The 15,863-nt window shown below is 41.0% G+C and overlaps 1 protein-coding gene across 1 annotated transcript in view; it reads right to left on the minus strand.

Moving 5' to 3' along the window:
- Positions 1-3,479: 3,479 nt before the first annotated feature.
- The window catches only part of ADAMTS5 (ADAM metallopeptidase with thrombospondin type 1 motif 5), a 34,198-nt gene continuing 21,814 nt past the window's right edge, over positions 3,480-15,863 (minus strand). The window contains exons 3-8 of the mRNA XM_066567582.1: positions 14,777-14,944; positions 10,800-11,083; positions 9,508-9,691; positions 8,910-9,085; positions 8,094-8,269; positions 3,480-4,802 (exon numbers count right to left, since the gene is read on the minus strand). Coding sequence (XP_066423679.1) covers positions 4,229-4,802; positions 8,094-8,269; positions 8,910-9,085; positions 9,508-9,691; positions 10,800-11,083; positions 14,777-14,944 — 1,562 coding nt within the window. The 3' untranslated portion in view covers positions 3,480-4,228. The remainder of the gene's footprint in view (positions 4,803-8,093; positions 8,270-8,909; positions 9,086-9,507; positions 9,692-10,799; positions 11,084-14,776; positions 14,945-15,863) is intronic.

The following is a 15,863-nucleotide window of genomic DNA, read 5'->3' on the forward strand; positions in this document are numbered from 1 at the left end:
CCTTGAGGTCTGCACTAGTTGAACTGGAAGAAAAACAGGTATTATTCTCATGGAAACATGCTTTGGAAACATGCTTTGCTGTTTTTTTGTTTGTTGGGTTTTTTTGTTTTTTGTTTTTTTTTTTTTTTTTTAATCTAACTGCCTGATGTGGTGCAAAGAGCTGAAATACAATTAAGTAAAACTCTGCAAAGCCTTCCAAGTTGGGCTTTTGACTTTTTATAGCCATATATACATATTTATATATGTATATAAACAGTGATAACATAGAAAAACCAGCTTTTTAATGGTTCAGTCCTCATAAACCAAATCATATTTTTATCAAGCTATTTTATAGACACCCAGGAGCTTTCTCTTTAGTGTTGTCACTTAAACATAAGAAGCTGCCTGAGAGAAGAGTGCTGGCAACTCAGAGGAACTTTACACCCATGGAGAGGACTCCCAGTTACTGAAATTCTGCTACAATTAAAGCAAGGGGTAGGATCAGCTTTGGGGTTAATCACTGAGGCCTCCAGCATGAACTGCACGTGCCTTTGCAACACCAATCTGTTTTGTGAATTCTTCAGGAGCCACTCCAGGGCTTTTTTGGTCCGCAGACCTTTGGGACTTGCTTGCTGAGAGCTTTTTGAAGTGCAACAAGGAGCTTGGAGCACGAGGTGTCATCAAATTAAAAAGCTACAACTTCTCAAAGGAAAAGATGGCAGCAGAAAAAGAATATACATCTACACGTGTGTGTATACACATATACTCCTGTTCCATGCAGAAAGTCTTCTAAATAAAATCATACAAAAAATGACCAGTGCCATATATTACGTAAACTCACAAGGTGTACTTTCAACACAAACCCGAAGCATAAATTAAGAGAGCCAGAAAGAGAGACAGAGTTGATAGCAAAACATTTTAAATACAGAATTTGCACAATTGGTATTTTGTTAAATAAGAATAAATAAATTCATTACATCCGTTCACATACCAGTTGTAAAAACAATAAATTATTTTATTTTTTTCAGTGCTGTGTTGCTTTTTTTTTTTAAACAGTTGTTATTAATCCACAAGATTACTCCCTCTTCCCCTTGTGATAAAACTGTTTCCACAGGAGGGCAGCTAAACTTAATTTCTTGTACACAGTCAAACCAAAGATGCCAGGCTTTTTTCTAATGAGAATATCCTACTTGAAAAGCAGATGCTGTAAACCCCACTGATGCTCTGGGGTCCAAATTCTGCCATGGGCACTGGAAGTGTATCCCAAAGTCAGAGTGAATTTAACACTGAGATTGTTCCTGGCTGTGCCAAGAGCAAAATTCCAGGTTTCCATCCCTCGGTGCATTTCATGAATCCAGCTGTGCAACACTGGGCAGAAATGTAAACAATGATGTCACAGTGTGAGTGACATGGGATTCAGCTGAGAACAGACCTCACACCAATTCTCATCTATCAGGTACATGGGACAGCCATGACTGCCCCAGGCAAGGTTTGGAACTGGACTCTGATTTAGGAACACCTGAAAAAGCAAGTGTTGGCTTACCCTTTATCTTACACTTTTCAGGTCCTGCCTTGGTCTGTCCCCTTTGCCCCTCACATCTTTGCTTGTGTGAATTTGCTTCATTGCTACACGGGTGAAAATCACTGCAGTGGCTCGTTCTCGGATTTATTTCTAAGTAAACTCTTTTTATTTTTAAAAGATACTCCTGATCTAAGGAAACTCTGAATTTATACCCGCATATGGCATGCTTAGATAGCATCCAAAAGCTTTACTCAGCCTGCTGAATATATAATAAATTATTACCATGATGCAAACACAAATACTTGCACATTCTGTCTCCATTATGACAGAACACAAACACCACTTAATGCAGCAGCTGTATGCTGAGACAAATGTTGTCTACGCTGAGACACATTCAATCTCCTGATCTTTTTCCTCTCATGATGGTTTCTATTTGTTATGGACTTTTTGGAGAGGTTCTAGGACATGTGTAATACATATAAAAGCATCAGAATTAGATTGCTTGGAAGGAAAAATAAGGCATTTCAAAGTGATCTTATTTTAACAGGCAGAGGAGGCATAAATGTTTACTTTTTAGTACTCTGCAAATCATCTGAGCCTTGATCTCAGTTCTTAGATTGGGATCAAGAATAAATGGGGAGTATTCATCAAGATGCATAGTTTTGCAAAGGATCTACTTCTGAACAGAAGGCCACACCACTTTTGAAAGCTTATTAATAACATTTGTTGGCAATCCATTTAACAGAGGAGGAGGAGGCCCTGCCCTTGGTACTGTTTATTTAAAACAGGGTAAAAACCCAGATCCTTTTCCAGATTTCACAGTTGTAGATGTAGCAATTCTATGCTGTTTTGAAATCATCACATGATTTTTTAGAGTTCACACAAACATGCCACAGTTGCAAAAACATGTTTGTGTCAGCCTGGAGTCAGACCTGCCCTTCTTGCTCCACACTCCAGTGAGTTTTCCCTGCTGATTTCATGCCTGGGATTTTCAGAAGAGCCTGAGGTGTTTCAGTGCTCAAGTACCACTGACTTACAACTGAGGTTTCTCTGAAAATCCTCCTGCAGTCTCCTGCTCTCCTGTGTGGATGAACAAAGGAGTAAAAGGTGGGGTTCTACTTTTCATCAGTGCTTTTTTTACCTTTTCTCTTGGTACCTGTTATCTTAGGGTCTAACTCAAAGCCTGCTGATATTAAAGAGAAGAATTTTACCAGGGCTGCTCTCAGGCCTCCACCTGCACAAGGTGAAATGCCCAGCCTCAGTCACAGAACTTCCACAAGACAATAACAGGATTCAGGAATTGCTGCCAAGGAAAACTGTTACCAGCTACTGCCTGTGCTGTGGAAACAGTCTTACTGATATTGGACAAGTCCTCCACATCCTGATGTGGTTTGACTTCCTAGTGACCCCTCTTCCTCCCAAATGTGATAGATATACAAAACATGAATGCCTTCTATAGCTTTAAAAAAAACCCCAAACACACACACACACAACAATAAAAAAAAAAGACAAATAGTTACAAACTTTTGCTGGTAAGATGAATACCAGAGTTAGACACGATGGACAAAACAGTGATAAAATATTAACTGCTTGCTGTGTTTTTTTGACCTTGAGAGCCTCTTGAAAAGATGTAGGTACATTACACATTGTTAAATTCAAGGCAGAAGCCATAGAGAAAAAACCAGAGAAAGCAGCTGAACACAGCCTCAGAATATCTGAGTTAGAAGACACTTGATTACCTCACCTCTAAGTTTGTGTTCTCTAACTAGTTTTCTACAAAGCACAGTATGCCTTTGTTTCATGGAGAGGAGCAGCTCGAGCAGCTCAGTGACAACAAGGAGCCAGGCTCTGACACAGCTGGAACCAGGGAGTTTCACAAGCACAGTGTACACAAACTCCTCCTGCAGCCAGCTCCTCCTTTGGTGCATGCCTGACACACACACGAGGAGGAGCTGCTGATGCTCCTGCTGCTGGAGCAATAGGGGGTTCCCTGCTCTGCAAGCTGCTGAGAGGCTCCTCCTGAGAATTTTGGGGTGGAAACACAGGATTTGTCAGACATTAATGATATACTGTCAGGAAATTCCTACCACAAAAACGTATTTCCTTTTGTCAAAACGAAAAGGTATCACTTTTAAAACCAGCAGCAAGCTCTTCATTTTCCAGTAAAACATCTGTGGCCCTTTCTGAAGGATGGACCGAGTCCACAAGGGCTGCAGATATACTTTGGTCAATCATTTTGCTTATGTAGTTTGTCTTTTGATTTCTTTAATAGAAGGAAGTGATATAAAGTGATATACCAACTGAAAGATATTTACAATACAGTATAAAATAAGCTACTGTGGGATCATGGGGACATGTGACATTTCCTAAGGACATACTGTAGTAGAGGTAGGTGAAAAAGGGGAGATGATTCTGTAACCTTCAAATATCCCAGGATCCTCCATTCACTAGTTTTTCTTCTTTTGCATTATTTTATTTTATGTTTTTGCAGACACAGAGGGCTTATAACAACTTTAAACTTACTTTCTTTGACGTATTTAGACCACCCTACCATTATTTAAAGCAGTGCACATCTTCATTTGGTCCAAACAGGCAGATTCTGCCCATAATTAGAGACTGAACACAAGTACTTTGAAGCCTTTGCTTCTGTCTGTGTGGGCAGACCTGACACCAGTATGCCAACAGCGGCTTACTCAAACCTCTTGGAGAGCAGCTCAGCACCACAGGTTAGCACTTTTTCAGCAAGCACTGTTTGAACGCTGAGGGTCTCTGGGAGAGCAGACATCCCTTGGCCAGTTTCCCGTGCCCATCCTTGCACTGCACAGTCCTGGTGTGCCAGCCCGTGTCGCACGTTCGAGAGCAGGAGAGCCACGGCCCCGTCACCCAGCGGGGCTGCGCAGCCTGCGCCGTCGCTTTGCCGCCGCCACCGCCGCTGCTGGGGACAGAGTTTGGCAGCTGGCCCTGTTTCTTTGGCACGAAGAAGCTGTAGCGCACGTCCACGGGCTGCGTGGGGTCTGTGGCCAGGATCTGCACGATCAGGATCTCCTTGGTGGCCGAGTGGCCCATGGCGTGCAGGAAGTCGTCCTTGTGGCTCCAGCCGCTGTAGTTCATGACGGTGCCGTTGATGTCGATGATGGTTTCCGAGGTGGAGATCATGTACTTGCCGTTGACCAGGTACTCCCCGTTCTTCTTCTTCAGGGCCAGGTAGGCCGTGAACCTGCTCTGGTCCTTGCTCTTGAACTGCCGCACCTTGATGTGGGTCGCCCCTTCTGGGATCTTCACCACGTCCGTGTAGCCCTTGCTGGAGGAAGGGAAAGAAGGAAGAGTCTCACTGCAACACCTCACAAAGTCACTGGCATGACACAGAATCACAGCACCAAGCAGGCTGGAACAGATCTTTCAGTCCAGCCTACGGACAACAACATCTTGCTTCATTTCTGTTCAAGCCACCTGGATTTTCCCTAAGATTAATTTAACCAGGTTCCACTCTTGGCCTGCTGTGTTGTTCTTCATGTTCCCCAAGAAGTTTCTACTGCACTTCTTGCAGATTGCTTAATCTTTAGCTTTAGGGACAGTTTGACGTGGGTCAGATACCAGAGGAATGAAAAATAACAGATAGCTTATAGATTTCAGCAAAGGGTGGGAGATATGAAATACGATGCACGCGCTGCCTGCCAAGGAAAAGATAATGAGATATGCATTGGTTACAGCTGTTTCTTGCTGTCTTTGCTATAATGATGATTAAGGAAAGCACGAACAGAGGAACAGCTGGGTAGAGGTACCTTGGGAACATTTAAAAATAGTCTTGATCACCGAGGAAAAATTTGTTTACTTTGAAATTTATAAAGCCAAAGATTAATAGCCAAATGTCTAATAAGAGGGGCACCCCAAGGCTTCATTTGTGCCACCATGGAATTCTCTATTAGTTATGAACTATCTCAACTGGGGTTTAGAAAAAGAGATTAAACTCTTTTACCAAAAGTGACAAGCATTCAAAACTTGCAAGTGTGCTGGAATTTATCACTATCTCAAGTATGTTATTTTAACTTTACTGATATATAGAAAACAATTTAAAGGCTTTACATAGCTGTAAGCTACCAGCTGGACATAGGAGATGTGTTTTCATTCCTTAACCCGTGACAAAGCCGTCCTGGAAGTACCTCATATCTGAAAGGTTTCATGAGAAAATACATGAAAAATACATAAAAGTGATGGCATCTCCTTTGGGATTGTTTAAAGAACAGACTGCTAATTTTGAGAATTTTTGGCTGCACAAGTAGAGACTGCAGATATTACAAATGAAACATTTGTGCTGATCCCCTGCTATTTCCAGCAATTATGGGACAATGACTTAAGACTCCATTGATTTAGCACCTCCATAAAGCTGGAGCAAAATGGTGTGAATCCCAGGCTGGGGACTCTGCTCTACAGCACTGCACAAATATTTTTACATGAGAGTTGCCAGAATAACTCAGTTCAAACATGTCATTAAAGTTACAAAATCATTTATTCAAAACCTACAAGCAGTCCTGGAGAATTCAAGTTGTCTGCACGAAGAGCTCTAATGCTCCATGTGCACAGAGAAGCATATGCAGATTAATTCCCCTCTTTCCCAACTTCTGATAATTTGGCTTTACAGCTTTTTAAACAAAAATCCTAGGAAGCAGATTTCCCAGAAGATTCTGGTTTGCCTGCTTTACAAGAAAAAAAAGCACAAACAAATGTTGTCATGGCAATTGTCTGCAATAGGAAATATTAGTTTTGTCCTGTACATTTAAATTTCCCTGTACATTTCATGTACAGATTGTTGAAGTTTATAGTGGACAGCAACAAGGGAGCTGTCATTTTTCAGTGGAGAAAAGATGATTTTCCTACCAGCACTGCCCTTTCAAACAGAACTGTAAAAACAGTTTACAGACAATTAAGATTTCACTATTTTAATCAGGAGTTTATTTTAACATCAATTACTCGCAGAGAAGAATTGCCCCAAACAACTTTTCCAGTAAAAATAAATCTGCAGTCCCAAATCCAATCAAAATCATATTAAAACATAAATTTACCCTCTGGCCAGTCTCATGACACTTAAAGGCATGATTTGAAGAGTAAGATGGTAAGTTCACTGGGATAATTATAATAGATCTCTCTATTTCCAAGTGTATCTATGGTACAAATCTGGCCTCCCTGAAATTCATGGAGCCCCTCTAACACTTTTCCTGGAGCTTGATTATTGCCAAATCACATGAAATACATCTCCCACTGTCAACTTCACGTAGACATTCCCAGACATCCCAGTATTTACAAATTGGAAAAGATTTGGTTTATATTATTACTAATTTGGTCGGAAAGCCATTCTTTTTGGCAGAGACGTTTTGGCATTGTTAGGTGAGCAATCATTGGTTTACCAAGAAGAAGATTAGTTTTGTTTATTTTTAGAATAAATTCACTCTCCAAGCCATTTCTGGCTGCTATTAATCAGTCTGTTGAAATATATAGAAATAAAAGATCATTTCAGGAGTCAGATTTCAACTACTGGTAGCTTTCAACATGCTATGTAAAAATTTGGAAGTTATAAAATCAAGTTCATATATAAAAGATGCTTAACACAGTCAGTGATTCTGAGCAAAAATTGTCAGCTGAAAGTTTTTATGTGTCCTTTGAGATCTTGGTATCTGCAAAAATGATGATTAAAATCACGATTTTTCTATGAATTGTAAGAATTGAAGAGGGAAAAAAATACTTGACAGAAAGAACTTACTTGAGGTTGGTCCATCAGTACTACCCCCAGTGTGGTGAGGGAAAACCATGGCAGGAGTTACTTTTATTTTACTTGTACTAAGTTTTATTACAGTAAGAATGTGAACTCTGAGAGAAAAATGGCTTGTGGATAAATGCCATAAATATTTTGACTTTAAAAAATCCATCTGGAGATTGATATTATGCCAATGGACATGAAGGGATATGAAGGGATATAGTCATGAGTAAGCCTATGATACTTCTGATATCTATTCACCTTAACTCCAGACATACTCAGCAGTGGGAAAAGGGAAATTTGAGGTATAATCTCTCTCAGCTATTAAGGAAGGTGTTTACAGCTGTCTGCTTCTCTGCACTTCTAATACAAGGAATGTGCTGGGATGTCCTCAGTGCTACTCAAAATAGATGAGATGAAAAAGCACTCTCAGGGTGTAGCTTGCTAATGCAGCAACAAGTGAGAAATACAAAATTTCAGAGAGATGCAGATAATTCTGATCCCAACAACTTTCTGATTCATCTCTCTTCCTCTTCGTCTGTCCTCTAGGAACCACAATCCATCTGATACAGCAAGATTTGCAAGTGGCATGACTTGCTATTCCTGCTTCACTGGCACTTTGTGTCAGAAATGAGCTGGGTGCAGTGTTTTGCCAGTTGATGCTTTGCCAATTTCAGGATAATGCTAGGAGCCAACTGTGCACATCTTGAAACTACAATAAGCTACAGGCAGCGTGGTTTTTCCCCCATTTGAAAGCAAATTGCATTTAGAAGCAGAAAGCAAGCAGCACGTGGCAGAGTAACTACTTGCACAACAAGATGCATTTGCAGTTGAGATCAGTACCTCTTTTTGGTGAAGGTTCCCATGACTTTTGTGCAGCTGGAGTTGTCTCCTCCACACACCCCACACTTATCATACTGGAGCTTGGATCCGATGATGCCATCACAGCCCGTTCGGATGCACTTCCCTCGCACGCAGACTGAGTTGCTGTAGGGTCGACACTCTGTGCCATCAGTGACCTGGGCAAGCAAATAAATCTTGCTTCAGACTGTCACAGAGATTTGTGGCTTTGGATCCACCTGGCAAAACTCAGTTCCTTACTGAAGTCACCAGCTAAGAGCAGGTCACCTCCCCTGACAGATCACACTGAGCTTCTCTAATATTGTTGGTAAAAAAGCAGATGAAATGTAGCACAAGGACAAAAGCTAACTTTCAGTTTGGATTGTATCTGATAGAACAAACTGACCACAAGTCATATCTCTACCACTAACTATCCTATGCTAATTGGTTCTTTTAGGAGTTACTCTGAACTCCTTAAACATAGTTCAGGGTTAGATGTACTCTTTTCTCCTAATACTCTTTTTCCTCCAGAAAACCCCATAATGACAGAAAACTCCACGCAGAAAGCCCTATATCCACTACTGAAAACAAACGAGTGCAGAGAGGCCCATAATTTTCATGCATTCACATACTGAGATATGGAAAAACTTATCTCATTTTCTGGCCCTAAGGCACAACCACTAGATCAAACCATTAAAACTGATCACACAGTTAAATGTTTGCATCACACGATTAATTTATTTTCCCTGGTTGTTGGGAAAGATTTCTAAAATATGGACACTTCTAAGCTGGAGCACGAAAACCTGACTGGAGCATTACCTTCTGAGAAAATACCACATAATAACCGGTTCCTTTGGCTCGGCAGGTGAGCTTGCAGACATCTCCAGGCAGTACTCCAGCATACTTGGGGACCCATTCCACAAAAGTCTTGACCCCCTTTGCATCAGACTGATAGCCATTCCTTGCTTCACATTGCTCTTGTCGGAAGGATTTAGCTGTGGAATTATTCACATCATTAGTGGCTATTTCAGACCATGCTGCAAATGTCATTATGTCCATCTATTACTCCAATTTCTTTCCTACATCATTTTTAAGTTATGTCACACCACTTCTTTACTTAGAATTGGCCTTCCAATCCCTCTACTGTTTTAGCTTGGAAATCTCCCAATGGCATAACAAGCAGTAAAGGCCTAAAGTTTGCATGATTCATTTTAGAGGACTGACTTTTTTAGCTTTCTCTACAGTATCCAGGGTGAGGCGTGGATGAAGAATTAGGATACCGTCCTAATGCTGAACGTCTTGCCTTGATAAATACAACCTGGGGAGGCTACAGTGAGCCCTTGCTGTGTAGTTTCAGGGCAGATACTCAGTGTTTAGTGTCTGTGAAGGGAGGGGGGCTGAAGCAGGGGGCACTCACCGTTGGCGGGGCAGGGGGTGACGTTGCAGGAGCGGTAGATGGCTCGCTTGCCTGTGCAGTATCTCCCGTTGTTCCTGGGGGCTGGGTTGTTGCAGTGCCGATAGGCAAACTGAACTCCCCCTCCACAGGTACGGGAGCACTGTCCCCAGGGGCCCCAGGATCCCCAGTTGCCATGGCTTGAAGCCTGAAAAACACATGGAACAGCAGGAGCTGAGTTCATCATCAAAACATGAATGGAGCTGTTACCTCAAAGTCACTGCTAATGTTTTCCTCAACTGAAGGCAATTCCTTCAGTTGGTCATTCAGGAAAAACAGGTCTTAGGAATCTTCTTTCTCCCAGCAAAGTGAATTTCTATCTTTTATCTGCATGCTGATGACATCTCATTTGCAAAGCCAACGCTGGGCCTTGCTCCACACAGCTGTCTTCAGCCTCTTCAATGAACACATTCACAGTTTCATGGGCTGCTCTCTTATTTTTTGCTATTCCTACCCACAAGGCCCCTTAAACTGGCTCCAAGGGGTTCATCTCCCAGAATAAACCCATACTGCTTATCTGAGATTAATTAAATCCAACAATTGTGATGTGTAGGTATTGCTTGGAATTACTGGCAAGAGATGGAGCTGTCAACTCTGCTACATTGGCTATAGTATTGCAATATCATGTAGAAGCATAGAAATCCATAAAAAAGGGTACAGAAATCCATTTAAGAAGTGTTAGAAAGGCTGTATCTTGATTTGAATGGCTCCCATAGTTTGCAAATATTTTCACAAAGCTCTACAAGTTCACATCTCTTCTGTAGGTGACACAGAAGGGGCTACTGTCTACCCAGAGAATTTAGAAGTATCTGAACTGTGCAGGTGACAGCTCTCATGAGCCTGGGGATTCTTCAGATGTATTAAGTAGACAGGGGTTCTCGTCACTGGAAGCACAAACTTTTCTGATCCAGAAGTTATATTCTGGATTAATTTCATCTGCCCTTTTCTTCATTAGAATTAGGGACCTGGGTCCTTTCAGATAAGGGCTGTAAGTTAAACATGGAATGAGATTTATCTTGCTTTCTGTGCCAGGTCAGAAAGCCATGATTTACTGAATGGGAAAATCACTATCTCCAGTTTTCCAGGAACGATGGCTTTCCTTAAGGAAGAAAATACACTTCCTGAACCTCAGCAGCATTTTTCCTACATCCCTCACCAACAACATCCTAATTACATGCTAAAAAAACAAGGCAGGTTTCAGTCTGACCAGCCCCTCCAAGGGATTGCCTTCTCCAATTCCCCTTGGGATAACTTACCGAGTAGTACTTCTTCTTGGTTTTGTCCACGCATTTCCCTTGGAGGCAGATCCTTCCTTTGCCACAGGGGGTTCCCTCGACGGCGGGCAGCTTCTTGGTGAGGCAGACCATCTGTCCCTGGCGCACCACGGCGCACCAGAGGCGCGAGCACACGTCCATGCCAGGGCACACGGTGTACTCGGCGCCGAACGCCAGCTTGCACTGCCGGATGGCGTCGTACGTCTGCCCCGGCAGCTCCTCGGGGCCCACGATGTGCTTCCTGGGCTGGTCCAGCAGGCAGTTCCCTACAAGAGCAAGACAAGGTGTTCTTTACTCCATTTTTTACTGTTCTTTTCCCTGAAGTGCTGCAATATTGTTCTGCAACAGCGAGCCTCCTTCAAGGGATGGTGATGTGAAGATTCTGAGGTGGTAGCACGTTTTCACAAGGTCAAACTGCTGCTACTGTGTTCTGACCCTGCTGCTGGGCTGCCTATTCCCAGCTTGAGGTGTAAATGAGTCTTACCCAGGTCCTTTTGGCCTTTCAATCCTTTATGCAAGACTTGAACACATTCTGTGCTATTTATTGGTCTGCTATTTAAGGAGCGAGCTAGACTCGCGTAAGCAAGACTAAAAGCAAGCACAGTTGTAATTTGAGTTTTAAATCAGGATGCCAGAAAGGGATGCCAGAAAAATCAAAAAGCACAGACTTGTAGCCAATGAGGCCAAAAAACCAAAACAAAACAGATCAAAAAATCAAAATTTCTACCAGGCTAAAGGAAAAATATAAGCTGGGTATCAAAACTAATGTTGCCACTAAAGCTGGACTGCACTTTTCTTCTAAGGAGTGATACTTGGCTGCTTATGGAACTAGTTTGAAAAGGGTTATGTAATTTATACAAAAACTCATAAATAACAGGAAGATAAAATTGCATGAATGTAGAGATTTGTATTTGTGTTTTAAAGTCTGCAGTGGTCAAGATTTGTCTGGCACACTCTAAAAATGAGAACACATTTATGTTCTAGGTATCTTCTGATAGCTGGGGTTTTTTTACTATTGAAAACCTCGCGTGTTGACATGCAGAACTATTTATTCAGTGTAACCTCTTTTACACTTCATGAAAGGGATATGTGGTCTGGGCAAGCTTCACTCATCCTCGGCCAAAATAACTCACCACAATTTACCTCACTTTGGAACCCACACCAGTGTTCTTCACTTGCATCATGGCTGAAAAAAGCCTATCTATAAAACCCTCACTATTTACACAAGATGGAATAGAATTTCAAGCTATGGCAGGGAGTTTAAGCAAACCAAATACCCCATTTCTCAATAGCTTGAGTTTTCCTTCCAAAACACACACTTACTGCAACTGTTCTGCTCTTCTAAAGACTAATGCCAATTAACCAAATTAGCCAAAAATTCTTTCTGTGTGATGACTTGCAACCAAAAACTGTCTTGTTAAACCTGTTCCACTTGCTGACCCTGATTTACCCTAGCCTTCTATTTCATCTGGATTATGTTGAAATTTTAATGCAGACAAGGTGTGCCAATGCTAACTGTCATGACATAAAGATAATTAAAAATACCCTGGGTTGTTGTAGTGTAAAATATCAGAGATGTGATGAGGAGTAAGGTTTTTCCTTACATAAGGAAAAACATAATTTGCTTAAGCTCTGGCAAAAATACACTTTGTAAAAGTGAACAGGAGGGTAAATCCTCCTTCATATACTTTGTGAGGAGGGAGGAAGCCACTGAAATGTGAGAGCAGTGATAGGAAGGCTGTAGCATGTCAATATTCAGTATTATACACTGCTTTTGTACCTATGCCTAGGTTTATCAAACTCCCAAGCAGAGCTGGTTTTCAGTATTTTAAAACATCATAATAACACTTCATTTCAACTGGAAATACAAATTTAGAGAAAAAGGAGAGGAAAGTCTCATCCTTGAATATACTCATCTGTCTATCATTTCAGTTTCACAAGCTCACACAGCAAATACTGCATTTTTTCCCTTCCAGAACACAGGGAAATGAGTTCCAAACTTCTCCTTAACTGAGGGAAGCTGTGCAATCTCTACAAAGCCAGGTGCTCCAGCTGATCTCACACAATAAATTCAAAACTGAGGATAGGGAAGGCTCCTAAGGATTTCCCACAGGAAAAAAAACCCATCTTTATATGGGTAGACTGTAGCAGTGTCTATGTTTGGACAGGCTGCAGTGAATTGCAGGTGTTTTTACCACCAGCTGGTCCAACCTCCTGCTTGTCATGGCCCCTGGTGGGAGGGCAGAGAGGGCTTCAATTCTCCATTACATTTCAACATCCAGAGCATATACATAACTGCTATTCCCATTTTTTTTGTCCTGGGCACCAAAGAACATCTTTGTGCCCTGGAATAGAGCAACATTGTTGGCTGATGACAGTGCTAATTAAGCCATCTCATTATCTCTCTCAATGCCATGTGTAATATATCTTGGGGAAAAAAAAAAAAGAAGGCGGAACAAGATCTGTGCAGGAAGCAGATAAGCAGGATATAAATTAATTAAAATACAAACAGTCCTTGTTCCAGGTTGTACAGAGCACTGGGACTGAACACACCAAGTCCCAAGCAACCATCCCACAGCCTGGTGGTTGGCATGACAATAAAGGCAATTAGTACCTTTGGAAAGGCTTTGCTAAAAGCAGATGGATATAAATGTCACTCTCCTCTGGACAGGAACCAAGCCTTTTCTTCCTAAATGTCAAACTGTTGTCTGGGGTCATATCATGAGTGTAAAAAAATGGTGATACCATGACAGAGCTGTTTATTGTTCTCAGAGCAGGCCCCCGAAGACAGGGAATCAGCACCTTGATCCTCCCCAGCCCCCTGGCTGACCTTGGACGAGACATTTCTGCTGGGATTTACTCAGCTGACTTCATGTAATGCTGGTGTCTGCAGTGCACTCAGCTGTCAGGTGTTTCACTGCTGAGCAAAATCAGTTTATGGTGTCATTCAGCACCACTCATGTCCCCAGCGCTGCTGAGGCCACTGATTGTCAGATCAAATTTTCATATCATTTCAAGTCAAATTATTGATTTCCACTTCAACTTAATGGAAGTTTGTATTCTGTCAGGACAGATCCCTTATTTAAAAAAAAATAACTGGGAAATTATAAATTTCTACAGAAAAGAAGACTGTTAATTAGAAAAAGTCTCTGAATGGCTGATCCATCAAGAAAAGACTCCTTAAATATGCATGTGAAATCACAGCAATAGCATCAGCAATACAATTAATTCCCAGAGGTCTATGAACCTACAGGATGAGAGGTTCAAATTTGATATGAATAATTTCATCATATCAATAACTCTTGAAGACCACACATCTAAATGATAGCTACTCATGAACTGAGAAGAAAACAGTTCCTTACATTCTCTGAGAGGTCATTCATGGATGCTGGGAAAGTTACCTCAGTAACTCAAAAGGGAAAGTTCTCTTCATTTGTGGAAATTAATTTGGTAATATTAAATCAATGCCAGAGCAATATGGACCATAAAACAGGATAGTACAGATTAATGGATATAATAAAATTGAGAGAAAAAAATTAAGTCATGCAGAGAAAAATATTTCAGAGAGCACTGAAATCAGCCAACAAAATATTTAAAAGCAAACCTTTACATTCAGCAGACACACCATACATTTATCCATAAGCATTTTGGTTACCATAACAACTTGATCCATTCACTCAATTATGTCATTTTTATCTCAGCATTTTGGAATTTGAGTGGTTTGTTTAATAACTGCAGTTGCTTTGGGAGCACAGTGAAGACTTTAAAATTCATTAAAGAGTGAAGTTGAAGATTATGCTTTTTCATTTCTACTTTTGGAAAACGAAATTTTTGTCCTTATTCCCAGAGGGGTAAATGTCATATCTAGCAAATAAGCTGCCATAAAATGTTCTTATTAAAATATATAGATTAACAGTAACAAGTAGCATGTAGCAGACACAGGGAGTGATAACACATACCATGGCCATCATCAAAGAATTCTGTGATAGTTGCTGAAGTACACTTGGACCAGGGTTTTGAAGCATCAATGCTGGTCAGAATGGAGGACATCAGGCGCTTGTCTTCCATGGAGCCAAAGTTCTCCTCACAGAACTTGGAGTCATCATGCGAAAGCCCAAGCAAGTGCCCTGTGGAAATGAAATAAATAAATACAATTATATGACTATCCAGAGTTTACCAGCTGGAGTTCACAGTCATGTGAGGGAAGCGAATTGTGCTCATTTATATTTATCAACAATTGATTTCTTACTATTTTTCCAAATCACCTTCAGCAAGAAAAACTTTGTGAAAACATTCTGCAACTGTCTAGAAAGGTGCTACATCTTTTTAAATAGCTAAAAATAAAAGTATTTATGATGCAACTAAACAAAGGGTAGAAGAATGAATGGGAATAAAGCTGCAGAGAGCTGAAGCCTGAACTTAAGGCTCAAAATGTTCAGCCTAAGCCAGAAGTTGATTAATAAGATATGCAGGGCTAAACCAAGAGTGCTTTAACAATAAGGACAAGACCACCCATCAAAGCCACTGCAGAGAAAAAAAAGCCTGATGCCCTGAAAAGGACTCATTCTGCAAGATTTGGCCTTTTCTTTTTTCAGGTAAGTGAAACCATTTTTGTTTGGCAATACTTCCTATATAAAGCCAGATAAAGCTGTTTTTATGGTGCACTGAGACACTGAATATCAGGAGGTACATGTCAAGTTTCAATCTGATACAGCACTACATACAAAGACTTGCTCTGAAGAGATGACAACAGCTTTGTTTCATTCCAGACAAATGCTGGTGTTGAGCAAAACAATTCACTGCTAAGATTATTATTTCAAACTGACAGACTCCTCTGACAGAGTAACCAAATAATGAGCGCACCACTTCCAACCTACACAGCAAAATCTCTGGAAGTGGGCTGAGTCTTTAATACATTGTATTTACACCGTATTTACTGATCCAAGACTGGTCACAGTTGTAGAAATTACCTCACAGCAGAATGTTTGTGAAATAAGGTAGTGAGGGTCTCTCAGCAGAAAAGGAGTTTAATTTTTAAGTCTTTGC

Source organism: Molothrus aeneus, chromosome 2 (assembly GCF_037042795.1).
Source record: "Molothrus aeneus isolate 106 chromosome 2, BPBGC_Maene_1.0, whole genome shotgun sequence".
NCBI lineage: Eukaryota > Metazoa > Chordata > Aves > Passeriformes > Icteridae > Molothrus > Molothrus aeneus.